We start from the raw sequence: 17,818 nt of genomic DNA on the forward strand, positions 1-17,818 counted from the left end.
ATGAAAGGCAGGGAATAAGAAATATTTTACATTGTTTTGGCTAGATGGCAGCAGGAGAGTACAGGATGCTGACCAGAGATGCACAAGCTTTAGTTATAAAGCTGAATTCTTATATTTCTCCCATAATGTGAGAATATGCTGAAACAGCAGGTATTGGAACAAGATGCGACAGACAATTCAGTTGGATAAACATTGCCACTAAATATGGACGATGCCTTTCAATTCCCCCCCCTAATATAAACATCTGTAAAATCAATGGCAATAAATAAATATATATTCACACCAAGTTATGTGTACAGTGTTTAAATGAATTAAAATGTGTAGGACATAGAAAAAAACCTTCCTCCTGAATTGTCAGGTACTTGAGTTGCACGTTCAGGGCTTTTCACATCAAACCCTTTGTCATACTGTTACAGAAGGGGCAGTTCACATTATCAGATCAATACTCTGATGACTGCATGAATTGTAATAGTGTCATTAAAACCCAGTTCAGGGGTCTCCTAGGACAAACAACTGCAGATGTGTGTCAAGCCTGACATTATAATTATCTTTAAACAGCAAGCTTGGTTTTGTGCATTTGCAGTTTACTTCAGTTTTGTGTCCTCTTCTGTCTCATACCTTCTTATCTCAAGGCTGGTGTAAAAGCTCTGTGGTGCAAATGTTTATTAAAGGTGAAGTTATTGTCGTTGTGTAACTTTAAGTCATTTCTGACTTATGCCAACTCTAAGGCTGGGATTTTGTTAGTAAGATTTATTCAAAGGTTTTGTCATTGCTTTCCCCTGTGGCTGAGAGTATGTGTCTTGCCCAAGGTCACCAAGTGGATTACATGATCAAGTGGGAAATTGTATCCTGGTCTCCAGAATTGTAGTCCAACACTCAAAGTAGTCAAATCACTACAGCAGAAACAACATGAAAAGAGAACCTACCTGATGTCTTTCAGCTGTATCCTGAGCCCAACTTTACAACTGAAATCATACACATACATGCTGACTCGCTCTATCAGCCTCCCTCTGTTCCCATATTTAAGGAAAGCATTCTGCCTTTTAAAATTATTTTTATAGGCACTGTACAAACCTTTATGTATTTATCTGCACATGTACCCTCTTAGTCATTGCGGGGAAATACAAACTTTTGGAAGGTGCAGAACTGCACTACCAAATAGATTTTGCAGCCAGTGCTATGGACAACCTTGTTCTACTTCCAGTCCACATCAAACTCTTCCCTTCCACCACATAGGTTGACTCTGGAGACAAAATACATGTTATTGCATTGATGTAGTAAAGGTGTGTATTCATTATGAGTAAGTAACATAAGTGGTGTAGTGGTTTGTGGTTGGATTATGACTCTGGAGACCAGGGTTCAATTCACGCTCAGCCATGAAATTTACTGGGTGACCTTGGGCAAATCACACTCTCTCAGCCTCAGGAGAAGGCAATGGCAAACCTCCTCTGAACAAATCTCACCAAGAAAACCCTATGATAGGTTTGCCTTAGGGTCACCATAAGTCAGAAATGACTTGAAGGCTCACAACACACAAACAAGCAATATTAGAGTCATGACAAGGGTATTAAACCTGCACTGAAATATTCAACCATCAAATCTATGGCATACATTATTATTTTTATTTAAATATGTTGCCATCAGTGTGCACTCTGCTTTACGATGTGTAAGAGGACAGGTTCTTGCTGTGAGGAGCTTACAATCTAAGAGTCAATACAGGCGACACAGGGCAGAATGACCATTTGAGAGAACACTAGGGAAGACAGGGCCGAAAGGTCGCATTCCATCACAGAGAAATGAAGGAAGCACATGAGAGGGGTTAGTTTAATAAATAATTATTAATATTTCTATTTCCATGGACATTCAGTTAGTTACTTGTTTCAAAGGAGGGAGAAGAACTTCAGACAATCCTGTGCTATAGTACCGATGCCATTTAAATGTTACTCGTTTTGCAAGAAGTACTTTTCCATGCATTCACCTGATAGCTCAAGGATAGCGTAATGCTTAAAAGGCCATAAACAGGGAAAGGAAGATGTGCCATCAGCCCAGTTTATAAGTAGTAGACCCTTAAAAATAACAGGTACATACATGGAAAGAACCAGAAGAAAATAACTTCTGAGGCAACTCCTGTAACTTCTGAAACGTTCCACAATATCCACAACTCAACTCTTCCCAAAAGGGAAAAAGGGAACATATAAGAAGAAGAAAATCTATTATACAGAAATTTGTAAAATGGAATCACAAAAAAGGTCATTTGCAAAACATACCTGTACTACATTATGCCTTGCTATGACCAGCTTGCTTACTTGTGTTATATGGACAGAGACAGAGAGAGATGCAGAACTTGCAAAAAATATATAAGGCTTCTTTGATACTGACGAGACATGAACCCCTTTGTCAGAAAAGGCTTAGCTTAAGGGGAGAAGGGCACACTGTGTGGTACACAACTCTCTCCAACATTTTGCTGCCAGCTCCTAGCTTCTCTTGCCTGAGGAAACTAATGGTAGGCTTGCCCCCAATGGTAGCAACTACCTTTCAAGTTACTCCTAGCTCTACAGCTAGTGTCCCACCAGATCATTAACTGCTGTGGTTATTAATAAAGTACATCACATTAATCCTGCATGTATGATTAGGGAATACTGTACTGTTTCAACCAGAACTATTTGTCATTGGTTCCATTGGCCTTGAATAACAGAGAGGGTAGTTTTTCAAAGATGGACATTGTATTGTAGATTGGTAATGTGCAGATTGCCATTTTAATTGCTTGGATACAGACTTTGCTCCTGCCAATAGGAAAATCTCCAAAGAAGAATGGTCTTTAGCAATGGATTAAACAAGGACAATGGAGATTATCAGACAGAGGAGCAAAGTGTTCTTATCCTGTGTGAAGTTGAAGGCTTTCATGGCTGGCATCCATAGTTTTTTGTGGGTTTTTCGGGCTATGTGGCCATGTTCTAGAAGAGTTTGTTCCTGACATTTTGCCAGCATCTGTGGCTGGCATCTTCAGAGAATGCTGCATTCTCAGGGACAAACTCTTCTAGAACATGGCCACATAGCCCGAAAAACCCACAAAAAACTATGTCCTTATCCTGTCCTAAACCAGTGGTATTTGTGTGATTGGGGGGAAGATTAGCACACACTTGCATGCTTATCGTGTTCTTCTCCCGTCCATAAAGAGTAATGAACTCGCCATTTGGTACTAACGGGAGTTTCCATTAATACTAAATGATGGTTGTGATAATCTTTCCCCCCCGATCGCACACATACCACGGGTTAAGGACCGGAGTAATCGGCTTTAAATTTTGTTACAGCAATTGAAATAAGCTGAGGACAAACGGAGAGAGTGAGAGGAAGAGATGATCAGGAACATTTTAAAAAGCAGCTGAAAAAGTAGGACAAGAGGATTAATTGGCACTCTTCTTGCCAAATCAGGATAGTTGGAGAGTACAGGGTTGCCAAATATCATTAAAATGAATTTTAGTCTTCAGCGCTTTAATAAGTTGTGCATTTGCTTCTCAAGCTATCTGACATGGTGAACCGGCAGGTATTTTTTTCAGAGTGCCAGGGACTGTCCCCATAGTTATGTCCATTGGCTACAATTGTTTTTTTCTTCTTCTGGAAGCTCATCAGGGAGCAGCAGCTCACAGACTGGTTTAAATTCCATCGTGGGAGAAAGGTGGGATATAAATCTTTGAAATAAATAAAATAAATATGAACACTAGTCTCAGAATTCCTCCCCAATTTATTTCCATGATACAACAGTGAGACCAGAACTCTAGGACACATGTGACACTGTAGCTCCTATCCATGCCAGCATCACCTTTTCTAGAAATCAGGGTCAACTTTGCATAGAAAGCAGCTCTAATTCTTCTCCTGTGGCCGAATACTTTTGATATTATATTCCTAGCAATGGAATACCTCTCATGTTGTGCTGTATCAGTCCAGAAACCTATCCACTCCAGCACTCCATTTGCACAGTGGTCATGTAGCAGAACAGTAATGCAAAACAGCTTCCACCCAGCAAATTTCTCATCTCCAAAGGTATGGCACTGGATATAATACAGAGCAGAAAGGTAACTGAAGAAAGGGACCCAAGAGTGTGCTAAGTGAACATCACCCAACTCTACCAGCTGCTTCTGAAAGGAAAAATGTGGATCCTTCTGTAATGTTTTAGTGTTCTTTCCCTTTTAATATTTATCATTTGTGTAGTGAGTAGAGCAAAGTACAGACAAAGGCCAGCATCCAGTGTTTAATGAATAAAAAGGTCAATGCGAAACACACTTAGACTGCAGACATGGAAGTCCCAACAGTGAACAATGCATTATGAAAGCCTTGCCACATGAAAGCACTCTAAGATTATTAACAAAACTGGGGGCTCTTATTTTGACCAGTCTGGGCTTCACATTGTTGACAGTGAAACTTTAATTTACATTGCACCACTGAAGTGTTTAAAAACCTTGCACTAAACTTTGCACATTGTCTATAAATATTTCCTGATAGAGAGATGTGTCTAAATTGAAGCCTTTTAAGCTCTTTGCTGCAAGTGTATATGTGTGTGTGTGTATGGTTGTCTCTGTATCTAGAAGACTATCTTGTTACCTAAATTGTAAATGGTCCCAGGAGGGCATCCACAATTGAATTCAATGGGGAACTTAATTTAGCTCAATAAGGAGCAGCGTGAGGCCTTAGCTGGGATTTTTCAGTCTATGTTTACTGGTTCCAAAAAACTAGAAATCCAGAGTACTAAGTACAACTCAATTTTATTATCTGAACAACATGAGGGATGTCAACATTCACATGAAGCACTTACACACACACATGAACTAAGGTATATAAAGAGATGGTAGTGGATAGTAAATTAATGGATTGTAGTGGGCAATGCTTCCCAATTCCAGAAGCCAGGCTTCTATCTGGGGAACAAATGCAGAGTGGATTGGACTCAGATCACTACTTGGGAGTGAATTCAGTGAGCAATCTGAGGGGTTTTGGCTGGAATCTGACAGTATGCCTGCCTGACTCCTACTGAAATAGGAGTGCTCAACCAGGGATATTTATGGGCCAAACTTGAGTTTAGGCAGTTTGAGTTAATTTTCCAGGAATCCCAGAAACAATGGGATTCCAACCTAGCTGATGGCTTTAACTTCAGAGTTACAAAAGGAATATTTTTGGCTGATGGCAGTGACATTGATTTCATCGAGCAGGAATAAGATTAGGACAATCCCAGGGAGTCTGAGAGAGGATCAGCGGTGGGAAAATACCATGGGAGCTAGCAGAAAGATTGGCTTAATGCTTTAGGTTGACAAACTTTTGTCTGTGACCTTCAAGAGGAAATGCACAAAGCAGCGGGTGGGGAAACAGCTATATTCACAGCCATAAAGTTATAGCAGTCCTTTCCATGTGCCCTCAGGTCAGAAATTCACTGAAAAGTCATCTGACTTTTCTAGTTCATGCTCTTTGGCCTCTCTGTAACTGTTATTATAATAAAATATAACAAAATACTTGTACCCCAAAATAATGCAGGGTATGCAAGGTGTGGTAACAGTTTTTACACACACACACACACACACACACACACACACACACACACACACACACGTCATATAAGAGTTTTCTAGATATAGACACAGCCTCAATTTTGTTTATTTCTGCTCCAGTAGCTTACGTCATCAACTGCAATCCTACACCCACTTACCCAGGATCAAGCCCCATTTCAGCTTAGACAGGATGTGTAGGAGTGTGGCGATATGGACTGAATGAGTAGGTATGGATAGCTGTCAATTTCTCCTGTGATGGAAATGGATAAATATTTTTATTTCCACAGATTGGAAGAGACCTGAAACACAGTTTTCCATACTTTTATGGTCCCACAGCACTGCCTACCAATTGTTGAAATGAGGGGTGGAAGAGGTACTTGCTCTTCCTTGTTCGGGCCACAGGCTACCCATTGTGCTACCTAGAAAACTATTGATAGCACAATCCAATTTAATGTGGTATCTTTGTTTCTGATTATTTCCAAAATATGTAAATACAGGGGACCCTCCACATTCACTGTGATTAGGGTCACAGGATCCCTGTGAAAATGGGAAAGCATGAATTAAAAAAAACACTTAATATTTACCTGATCAAACACCTTTCTAGGAATATCTAGGTCCTCCAGCACAACTCTATAGTCAACAACTGCCAGAAGTTGACTATAGAATCGTGCTGCAGTACCTTTAAATGTCTAGAGAAGTGTTTTCTCTAGTAATCTCTAGGTCCTCCAGTGCAACTCTATGACAAATTATCAAATCTGCAAAAGTTAACGTTGCAAATGTAGAGGACTGTATTTATGTGCTACACATATAATCTATGACTATGACATGGATGCAGACCATTTCCAGTCTCTGGCCACTGTTTGGAAACCAGAGTGGTCCTTAAGACTGTGGAACTCAGCCATTTCTCTTCTGTCACATCAAAAAGGACTTTAGGGACACATTTCCCAGATTGCCTATTGCTTGAGTGGCATCTCTGTATGCAGGTAGACTAGAATTCTACTGGTAAAAAATGATAGTGTAACCTGGAGTTACACTCATGCATGTCATTTTGAATGTATTGTGGAAGAAGGTATTGAGTGCCTCCCTGTGTATTGTTCTATCTCATGGAGGACAGCTTCTGAACATGCCTTTCTTAGTCATATAGTGGCTGAGGATGAATGGGCAGCAATGTTCTAGTTCTGCAGCTAGAAGAAGAGAACAGCTCTTGTTCTCCTGGACTTATAATAAGTATATGTGCTCACAAGGCCAGGAATAGTGACACAGAATCATAGAGTTGGAAGAGACCCCAAGGGCCATCCAGTCCAACTCCCTTCTGCCACGCAGGAACTCTCAATCAAAGCATCTCCGACAGATGGCTATCCGGCCTCTGTTTAAAGACCTCCAAGGAGAGAGACTCCATCACTCTCCATTGAGGGACTGTGTTTCACTGTCAAATAGCCCTCACTGTCAGGAAGTTCCTCCTAATGTTGAGGTGGAATCTCTTTTCCTGTAGCTTGCATCCATTGTTCCCGGGCTGTTCTCCAGGCTGCAGAGCTGTAGCCAGATGCTGCCTAGGCACTCCTGCCTAGGCACTCCTGCCTTTCAGCAGGTCAATGCTGGGGACATGCTCTAGTGCTTGGAAGCTGCCTTCCACTGGGTGCAGAAGGAAGAGCTGTGCACAACTGCACTGGTGTAATATTATGTGTCCCAAATGCTCATGCCCTTGCCGCTGTGATCCTGTTACTTGATGATCATCTATTCCATTCCATCATTAATTTACATGCCACTCCTCTTCCATGTATTCTCCATGTAATGCAGGGTGCGAACTGATTGACAAATAAATATTAATTGCAGTAATCTGCCTGTAAACTTGGCATTGGATTAGGAAAGGGTACAATGGGTGAAAACAATGTTATGGTGGTGATAGAGGGAATGGGAGGGTGGGCGGGATGAGAAGAGTTAGAGAGGCAGGGGTATTCTGTTCTTTATTAATAATGTGCTTGTCAGGAACAATATGCATACATTTTACTTGCAATACTTACCATTTATAACTATGAATATCTGTTTATTTGGTTTATACCAGATTTTTCTTTGAGGGATGGGAATAATGAAAAATAAAGCAGAAGTGATAACATCAAAGTGCTTAAAACTGTTTCCCCCCTATATCTTGAAGGTGTACCATCCGACAGAGAGCATTCCTAACCTTGAATCTTCTATTCCATCCTCATTGTCTCCAGCACTGCCAGCTGCTTAATCAAAACACAACAGTTTTCTTTGATTTGCTAAAAGTGGCCAATCCATGGTGTGACAGATGATACAGTCAGAAAATACAAATGATTTCCACATGGGTTCAGTCTGGGGCTGCCTAATCTTATTTCAAAATCAGAGCTAGAAAAGATCCTATTAATTCTGCCACCAGAAGAACACAATATTGATGAACATAATGACATTTGCTAAGAACCTTGTAGAGATACCCTTCAAATAAAGTCTCATAGGCAGATTTAGATATCAGGAAGTAGGAGGAGGTGATCAGATCAATCCACCTTTAAGGAAATAATAAAAGTATCCTAGATGTTCTGTTCATGTAAATAGCTTCCTCTTGCAACATCTCTTGACACAAAGATGCCTTCCATGTAGCAGCAAAGTCCTCTTTTCTGTTCTTTCTTCTTTTGTTCAATCCAATTTTGGCTTTTCTTTTCCTTCTTCCATACCTGAGCACAAACAGGAAAACTAGTTACTGCCAATTATCTCCTTTTATTTTTCTTCTTCCTTCTTTTTCAGCAACCCAAGCAGTGAAAGCACACTTTAAGTAACTTGCAAGACACACTTAATAATAATAATAATAATAATAATAATAATAATAATAATAAATAATTTGTTTTATTTATATACCGCTATTCCTAAGATCATAGCGGTGAACAGCAAGTAAGCTAATTAGCAAGTAAGCTAATTTGCCCCCAACAGTCTGGGTACTCATTTTAGCGACCTCGGAAGGATGCAAGCCTGAGTCGAGCTTGGGCCCTTTTGCTGGTCTTGAACTCGCATCCTTGTGGTTTTGAGTGAATGGCTGCAGTACAGGCATTTAACCACTGCGCCACCAGGGCTCCTTATATTAGGGGCCATTCAGACTACCTTTTGTACTGAATTGTAACCCGGATTAAAAATCAGAAGTTCCCATTGTTTAAACACATCAGAATTAGGATCTTGCACACCTGATCCAGGGCAAATCCCCCTTAGAGCGGTTTTTCCGAAAGTGGATTATTTCCCGTATCTTTTTGGAAAACCCGTTTCTTCCCTGTTGCCGGCAAATGTGAACTTGGCCCCGGTCATGATTGGGTCAAGTTCAGGGGAGGGATTTAAGTCAGAGGGAGGGCAGAGGGCGGAACATGCCTCCCCTCTCGCAGGCAGCTTTTCCTCTTTTTTTTGTAATTTTATTTTTGACAGATTATGCGAATGCTTGTTCTACAGGTTGATACATATTGATAGAATGCGTCTGCTTGTGTACATTTCCCTTTCCTTTGTTTGCTGCCTGCATGGCAGGTCATTTTGCAAGTGACATATTTAAAAAAAATATTTTTGTGTGTGTGACAGAATATGCAAATGCTTGTGTTTCCTTTTAAATCTGGCAAATTGATACAATGTGTGAATGCTTTTGCTACATATGTGTATGTGTATGTAAGGCATTCTGGGGTGGCAATCAGAAGGAAAGCAAAGAAAGAGGATGCAGAGATGGCATTCTGAGGTGAGGCATTGTTATTATTATTGTGACAGATTATGCACATGCTTTGGGCTGGAAGGGAAGGGAAGATGATGGCATGGGGTGGAAAGGAAGGGAAGAGATTCCAAAGAGGAGGAAATGCTGGGCTGGAAGCGAAGGGGAAGCTAGAGGCTGGAATTCAGAGGGAAGGCTGTGGAAACCCATGACTTTGGGGGAGTCACACTCTCTCAGTCTCAGGGGAAAGGCAATGACAAATCTCCTCAGAACCAATCTTGCCAAGAAAACCACAGGATGGGGTTGTTTTAGGGTTGCCATAATCTGCAATGACCCAAATACACACACACACACACACACACACACACACCTGGAGGTTTTTACATTTGACAAGTTGGCAGAATATGCGCACACTGTCGCTACTTTTTTTTAAAAAAGGAGGGGGAAGAACCAATTCCATTGGCTAGTGATTGTAGAACATGTCACCTTTGATGAAAGCAGAAGTGAATTTGATTGACAACAAAGGAGGCTCCATTTTAAAGCGGTACTGCAAATGTGAACTTCAGAGGGGCAAATTGCATCAATCAAGGAAAAAAGTTGTGAGAGCTTCTACCCAGGGAGATTCGGTATGGGAGCAACCGGATCTGCCCAGTTCTCTCTAGAGCAAATGGGCTAGTGAGAATGGAGCCTTAAATGAGGTTGAAAGGGAATATATGGAAGGCAGTGAATACTGACTTTGTTTGCTTCAAAACTGCCTTCTTGGTTGTTCATATGCTCAGCAGAGGGGTGTGTGTGTGTGTGTGTGTGTGTGTGTGTGTGTGTATAAGAGATTTTACTCGAAGCTTGGGGAAGTTATTTTTTGGGGCTACATATCCCAGAATACACTAGCAATCATGACCATTCTGCTGAACCCACTTGTGATCATTCATGTGCCAGAATCACAATCATGGTGTTAACTGGATTGTGCTCACTTGCATTTTCTGGAAACCAAAACATTCAGCTCTTGTAGATGCTTTTTCCTGGGCCAGGTTCTATTATTAGTTCCTGGCAAAAATTTTGTTCTTTTGTCTGTTTAGCTTATTTGGATTAAGTCTCCTTGCCAAACACCTCAGAAATTTTAAGAAAGTGTTTCTTTTGGAGGTTTCCAATACGGATGCATATCCCAAGGAAAGATTTCTGATCTTGCATTGGGACAGGGATCTAGGGTGGGCAGGGATGAGAGGAAATCTTTTGAAAGGGGTTGTAAAGGAAACCTGACCATAAATCATATTACAGTTTGAATGGAAAAACTGCTTGGCTCTAAGTTCTAACAGCGGGCCCCTATGAAAAATGCACCCATCTCGGCTAGGATTACAGGGGAGGGGCAAAGGCATCTGGTAGTGGAAGCTTTATTGAGGGTCATAATAAGGAAACAATTGGGTATGAACATTGCTAATAGTTGGGAAACAATGGGTTGGGTGTTGCTGACAAACCAAAAAATAATTGCATAGCCAGTCAAAGGTTTAAGAAAACAAAACAATGGCACGACTCCAGAAAGTCATATATTGGCTTTAGATTCTGTGCTGTTGCCAGGTTCTAGTCTCTTGTGTCCTCTTCTGCTGGAGGGAACTTTCCAGTGGTTTTAAATGGTGCTGTTTTATTTGTCTTTATAAAAGAGCCTCTATCCTATTTTCCTGAGAAGAATTTGAGTGTTGATAGATCTAGGACTCTGGCAGAAATTCCAAATCCATCAGACCTGTGGGTCGGCTCTGGCTTGCAGAATGGGAAGATTTTTCTTTGCCTGCCATGTTTGTGGTTTAGCTTGGAAAAACTAACTGCAAATTATTTTGTCAGCAGTGGCGTTTTATTGAATGTAGTTTTCAAAGGCTGTGTGTGTGTGTGGGGAGGCTTTCAGAAATGCCTTGTAAATGTCTCCTTCTCTCCCGCTCATCCTCTGTATCTGATGGCATGCACTCAATGACTAACTTTGTGATATGTGGTACACCTGTCAAATTCTTTAAGGAACATCTGATTTACAGCAGTTACACAGACTTGCTTCCTCCCAGAAGTATCAAGAAATCTATCTATTAATATTTTTGAAAGTTACATTTCTAAACAGACTCTGTTTTCCAGCTTCAGTTTTCTTGGACAAAATAAAATTTAAAAAGCATAACATTTTATACAAAAATAAAGCCTATGTATTGCTCCAGTCTGGGTGATTACCAGTGAAGACTCTTTATGTGTTGTTGGGCACTCAGGACCTTTTTTTAAAAAAAAAATGATTGTAAAAAAGAACATAAACACAGCTAAAATAGCGAATAAAATATGTCAAGCAAGTACAAGAGTATTTTAAGCACCATATTTCAACTTTCCATTTGTATGTAAATATAAATTATTGACACCATCAGTAAATAGACCTTTCTAGAACTTCAAAATGCAGATGAAGGGCCATATGGAGATAATTCTGTTCCAGCAGACACCATGGAAAGGTATACATATCAATCAATTTGTCACAGCAGATGTTTTCACGTATAGATCTCAGTTGGTATGTCGATTTATCCATCAAAGCAAGTGACCAGGGCTCATTCACACTAAAATGATAGTGCTGTATTCCATTTTAACTGCCATGGCAACATCCCATGGTATCTTGGGATTGGTACTTTAGGCAAAGGTAGCATGGCATAGTAGTTTGAGTGTTGGACTAAGGTCCAATTCACGCTGCAGAAATAATCCAGTTTGACACTGCTTTAATTGTCCTGTCTCATTGCTAGGGAATTGTATTTTACTGTGGCACCAAAGCTCTCTGACAGATAAAGCTAAATTTCTCAGAAAACTATATTTCTCCCAATTCCTTAGCATTGAGCCAGGGCAATTAAAGCAGTCCCAAACTGGATTATTTCTGCAGTGTTGATTGGACCTATGATTCTGGACACCAGGGTTTGATTCCCACTCAGCCATGAAACCTGCTGGGTGATCTTGGGCAAGCCACATGCTCTCAGTCTAAAGGGAAGGCAATGGAAATCCTCCTCTGAACAAATCTTGGCTAGAAAACCCCATGATAGGTTCACCTAAGGGTTGCCATAAGTGGGAACTGACTTGAATGCACACAACACACACATTTAGAATTCGCAACCAGAGAGTTCTAGTGCTTCACCAGACTACAATCTCCAGGATTCCAAAGGATGTTACCATGGAATGGAATACAGTGTATATTTGTGTAGTGTGAATGAGCCCATCCTGTTTAACCAATTTCCCAAAGTTAATTCTTCTGCACCTCTGCAGTGCTTGGAAATTTCCAATCTAGCTGCTGTAATTAAATTGTCATAAGGAACTGATTTCAATTGTAACACAGGACAGAGTGGAGATGCTGCTGGTGTACATCCCACCCTGTGTCCAGCAATTTCCCTATCTGATCTGATGAAAGTGGTCATAAATCTTGGTGTGGAAGACTCCTAGGACGGTTATTGGGGGGGGGGCTTAATGAGAGTACTAGAACTGTTAAGTTGAAGGCTTTTATGGCTGGCGTCCATAGTTTTCTGTGAGTTTTTTGGGCTATGTGAAGATGCCAACCACAGATGCAGGCGAAACGTCAGGAATAAATTCTTCCAGAACATGCTATATAGCCCAGAAAACCCATAGAAACCTACGTACCAGAACTGTTTCGTCTTGGTAAGCTCAGGACTTCATCCTTGCCGTAACAACCATGGGTTTGTGCCAACCTGCATTGGCCCAACACTTAAACTGTGACACAATCTTGTTTTTGTTTTCTCAGCTTAAATGAAGATTTAAGATCCATTACCTTGTCATGGCTGGATCATTTCCTGTCAAAGTTTAAGCTATCAGTGGCTTTATTTTCTGCAGGGATGAGGACCTATTGAAATGATCCTATGCTGGAGGCTAATGAATAAAAATAATAAGTTCTGATAGATTTTTGAGAGCTCCAAGAAATTTGCTTACAGAGGATCAAGTTATCTCTATGGCCTGAAATTCATGTTAGCAGCTTCATCTGATATGCCAGCTGCAGGCCTACTTGGACAAAGATAGGTTGTCTATTTAGACTATTTTAATGCATTGTATATGGAACTGCTTTTAAAATCAGTTCATAGATTAAAATTGATCCAAAATAAGGGTGTTAAGACCACTAACTGGGCTGTTTTAGCACACTAGGCCTGTGCTCTGTGTCAGCTGCATTAATTTTAGGACCAAATTTGTAATTTTACTTGTCAAAGTTTTAAACAAAATGGGAACAAGCTAATTGAAATATTTTCTCAAATATATATCTATCTAAACTTAATTTTTTTAGATGCCCTAGCCTGAGGTCAGGAGTCACTGCATAGCCATGTAACTACAATGGTTACACATTTGTAACTCTCCAATGGGATTTCAGTCTGTGCTTATAATTCTATGGTTACTAAGATTTTTGGTGTAGTATTTTATGCTGCTCTGAACAAATCCTACCTGTAGACTGACTGATTTGATTTATATTCCACCTTCCTCCCAAGTGGGACCTAAAAGAGTAAGAGGTCCCTCCTCAATAGAAACACAAAATGAATATGAAAATAATCCAAAAAGCCAAAGACAGAAATATAAAAAAACAAAATAATAAAACAATTGTACACACACACACACACACACACACACACACACACACACCATGCTGATGGAAGGTATGCAAAAGATGTAATACATTTAATTATATATAGGTAAACCAACAATCAGTCAAGAGAAATACAAAACTAATAATGAAATACATGATTTCAAGTCTTAAATTCCTGTTTTTGGTTTTTAGGGCCAAGATTGTTTTTTAAGGTGGTGGAGCATAAAATTTCAACAACGTATTTTAGCACCTGTGGAGGACAAAGGAAGCTGGCCCAATGACACTTTGACAGCTGGTGCACCTCTGTGTCCACACTGAGTGTTGGTCTTCATGCATCCGTGGGGCAGCTGGGGTTGGGTAGGGAGGGACAAACACCAGGGTGCACTACAGCGCTGACAGCACTACCCAGTGAAACTGTTGCACTGAACATTAAATAACTTCTTATGTAATGTCAGAAAAAACAGGTCCACTAGAAGCACCCAGTTTCAACAGCCAAAAGTGTCAAACGGATTCCTGCCTAGGTTCTTTGTCCATTGCTTTTGTGTATCAAGCTCTCCAGAGCATCCCATACCTGGCTGAACTCTACTGGGAAGGGGGAGCAAAGTACTTTGGGTCCTTTCCCTTGCTTAAAAACACCTCTACTTCCATTTTGTTGAAACTTACAAGCTGGAGCCTTGACTAGAAACTGGAAAGGCTTTGGATCCTATGGATCCAAAGTCTTTCTTGACTCTGGGATATTGTCCTGAGGCTACTGGACTGCACAGCAGATTATTTTTTATTTGTTTATTCTATGCTGCCCAGTGATTTTTTAAAATGTTATTTTGGAGTGGTGTACAAGTACAAAGAAAAGAGTTTCCACCTCAACATTAGGAGGAACTTCCTGACAGCAAAGGCTGTTCGACAGTGGAATACACTCCCGTGGAGGGTGGTGGAGTCTCCTTCCCTGGAAGTCTTCAAACAGAGGCTGGATGGCCATCTGTCAGGAATGCTTTGATTGAGAGTTCCTGCATGGCGGGGGGTTTGACTGGATGGCCCTTGTGGTCTCTTCCAACTCTATGATTGTAGGATTCTATCATAAATAAGTGAAAAGTATAGCTAAGACCCTTGTACAAACCACACCTTAATTTGAACATTCACGAGGGGAGTACTTTTTCCACTCCAGCTCTCATAATATTTAGTCATCCTTGGTATGAACACAGCATGAGCCTCCATCTAGTAGCAAGAAAAAGAAGGCATAGAGGCTGTCCAATCCACACCAAGAGAAGTGCAGGAAGTCACAGGAAGGCCTTTGGGCCCATCCACAAATTCAGCATGACAGGCAGGTGACGTCTGTCTCTGTTTCCTCAAATTTATTACCTTCCCCCTTCACCTTTCCTCGCTGGTCATTTCCAGTCCATTTTGGGTGATGGAGGTTGGGGAGAGATTTCAAATGAATGTAAAAATGAGACTGAAATGATCACCTATACCCAAATATAAGCCACTTCTACACAAAATCACTTTTGGTATTGAAGTTTTCCTGCAACCTCATGTACTGACTTCAATCCATCATTTTTGTGAGGATGAAAAAGCAGCAACATGAAAATATTGAATGCTAATTATATTAAAGCAGTTGGAAAATAATGTTTTCTCTATTGTAGTAGTATTATGTGAAACAACCAGTATGTGAAACCCAACAAAAAGGTATGGTGTAGCCATTCTCTGAGGTCTTAACAGTGCCAATATGAACATGTGAAACAGATCTTACTTCATACTCACATGAGTATTTCTCAAAGCAGTACTTACATTTATGTGTATCCCAGATGCTATTGTTTAGTATCTCACCCAGCAAGTACAAGATGTTAATTATTGCAGTTACGATTGCAAAGAAGACAATTTTAGCCCCAGAGCCAAGGTAATCTAGGAGAGGGTATACCCAAACACCTGTGACATGATAAATCCAACAGATCCTAATACAAAATAGAGACAGAAACAGAAAGTATTCAGACAATAGGTTACACTATAATACTGATCTATCTCTCAACAGCACACTTGTATATATGTCTACTCAAAAGTAAATCCCTCAGTTCCATAAAGTTTATTCCTAGATAAGGTGTTGGTTCAGCTTAGTTATAACAATATTTTAACTGTATCATTAAAAATATGTGTCGAGTTCAGAGGCCAGCATTAGAAATTGTGGTGTACTAATAAATTTCCTTGGCTGTTTCAGCCACAAAGGTTGTTTTATGCTTCTGATACTGAACAGAGTAGGACTCCCTAGGAAGAGGATTCCATAGAATCATAGAGTTGGAAGAGACCACAAGGGCCATCCAGTCCAACCCCCTGCCATGCAGGAAATCCAAATCAAAGCATCCCCGACAGATGGCCATCCAGCCTCCATTTGAAGACTTCCAGGGAAGGAGACTCCACCACCCTCCAAGGGAGTGTATTCCACTGTCGAACAGCCCTTACTGTCAGGAAGTTCCTCCTAATGTTGAGATGGAATCTCTTTTCCTGCAGCTTGCATCCATTGCTCCGGGTCCTAGTCTCTGGAGCAGCAGAAAACAAGCTTGCTCCCTCCTCAATATGACATCCCTTCAAATATTTAAACAGGGCTATCATATCACCTCTTAACTTTCTTTTCTCCAGGCTAAAACATCCCCAGCTCCCTAAGCCGTTCCTCATAGGGCAAGGTTTCCAGACCCTTCACCATTTTAGTCGCCCTCCTTTGGACACACTCCAGTTTCTCAATGTCCCTTTTTAATTGTGGCGCCCAGAACTGGACACAATATTCCAGGTGGTGCCTGACCAGAGCAGAATATAGTGGCACTGTTACTTCCCTTGATCTAGACACTATACTTCTATTGATGCAGCCACGAAGATGCCACAACAGAGAAAGTCTTGATTCTTGTAGCCCCAAGCCTAACTGAAGGAAATATACACGTCAGAGCAGGTTTTTGTGTGATTTACATGAGCAGATGGGGAGAGTCAGAGGGAAGAAGATAATATCTGAAATCTCCAGGTACTGCCTGCGTGTTTCCTTTCTCAAACTGGTTCCTCCAGATGTGCTCTACTAATTACTCCACTAATCATCCTGCTCACACCAAATATTTAGTGTCAGGCTTTGTGAATACGTGGATGGGAGACTACCAGGGAACAGCAGGAATAATCCTGGAAAGCTGTTGCCAGTCAGTTGACGAAACTGGTGGACCAGGTAGACCACTGGTCTGACTCAATATAGGGCAGCCTCCTATGTAAATCCTTCGGTAGTTTATAATAAAAAGAACAACCTCTTAATAAAAAAATAAAACCCAAAAAACAAAACAAAAACGTACATTCCTCATATGAAGATGAAGATCAGTGCTCAGCCATTTCCTGTCCCCTAAATTTTAACACTCTCACTTTCAAATTATTGATGTCTTATGTAAGAACAGGAGATTCTACCATCAGTGTGGTTAAAGGAGAGTTAATTTATTTATGACTATGATGCCTGGAGGCAAATGAGCATGAATAATAGAAACAGTCATCATGATCTAAATATTTCATTGATAAGAGAAGGAAACAGTGTGGCACCTTGAAGATTAAGAGATTTAGCTGCAATCTTTTATGCACTTACCCACTGACCTGAATGTCCTTTCTCTCTTGTAAGTATTTCAGACTATAGCAAGCACCAGACCTCACTGGGAGGGTGTAGTCAGCACAGGGAATACTGAGCTCCCTTATTATTTGGTACCTTAGGAGTTGCTGAATATAGTACCATAGGATTGCTGTTTCGTGATTTTTGTCCATTATTGTTAATTTTCCCACTTCTGTTCCCACCTTCCTCACCTTACCCTAAATGCTTGAATGTTTCCACCTTCCTCACACTATGGTGAATGGTTGAAGCTGCAATACTACGTATTTCCTTTCTTAGTGGCTGGACCGGCCACAAAGGCTGGCCTACGGATGGTGTTAGGATATGGCGTCCATACAACACACGCCTTGTCTCCACCTCCATGGCAGTGTGACGCCACATTTAGCTTCACATGGTGTGCGGCATCA

The 17,818-nt window shown here is 40.7% G+C and overlaps 1 protein-coding gene across 4 annotated transcripts in view; it reads right to left on the minus strand.

The window, feature by feature from the left end:
* Window positions 1-7,481: 7,481 nt before the first annotated feature.
* AIG1 (androgen induced 1) overlaps window positions 7,482-17,818 on the minus strand; it is a 130,300-nt gene continuing 119,963 nt past the window's right edge. For 2 of the 4 annotated variants that reach the window (XM_089530260.1, XM_089530263.1), the window contains exons 5-6: window positions 15,584-15,747; window positions 8,174-8,224 (exon numbers count right to left, since the gene is read on the minus strand). In XM_089530260.1, coding sequence (XP_089386386.1) covers window positions 8,187-8,224; window positions 15,584-15,747 — 202 coding nt within the window. In that variant the 3' untranslated portion in view covers window positions 8,174-8,186. Of the gene's footprint in view, window positions 8,225-15,583; window positions 15,748-17,818 lie in introns of those variants that run through there. The other 2 variants (XM_089530261.1, XM_089530262.1) reach the window with 2 other exon arrangements.

The sequence above is a fragment of the Sceloporus occidentalis genome, unplaced genomic scaffold (genome assembly GCF_023333645.1).
Source record: "Sceloporus occidentalis isolate IW3139 unplaced genomic scaffold, rSceOcc1.0.p SCAF_6, whole genome shotgun sequence".
Lineage (NCBI taxonomy): Eukaryota > Metazoa > Chordata > Lepidosauria > Squamata > Phrynosomatidae > Sceloporus > Sceloporus occidentalis.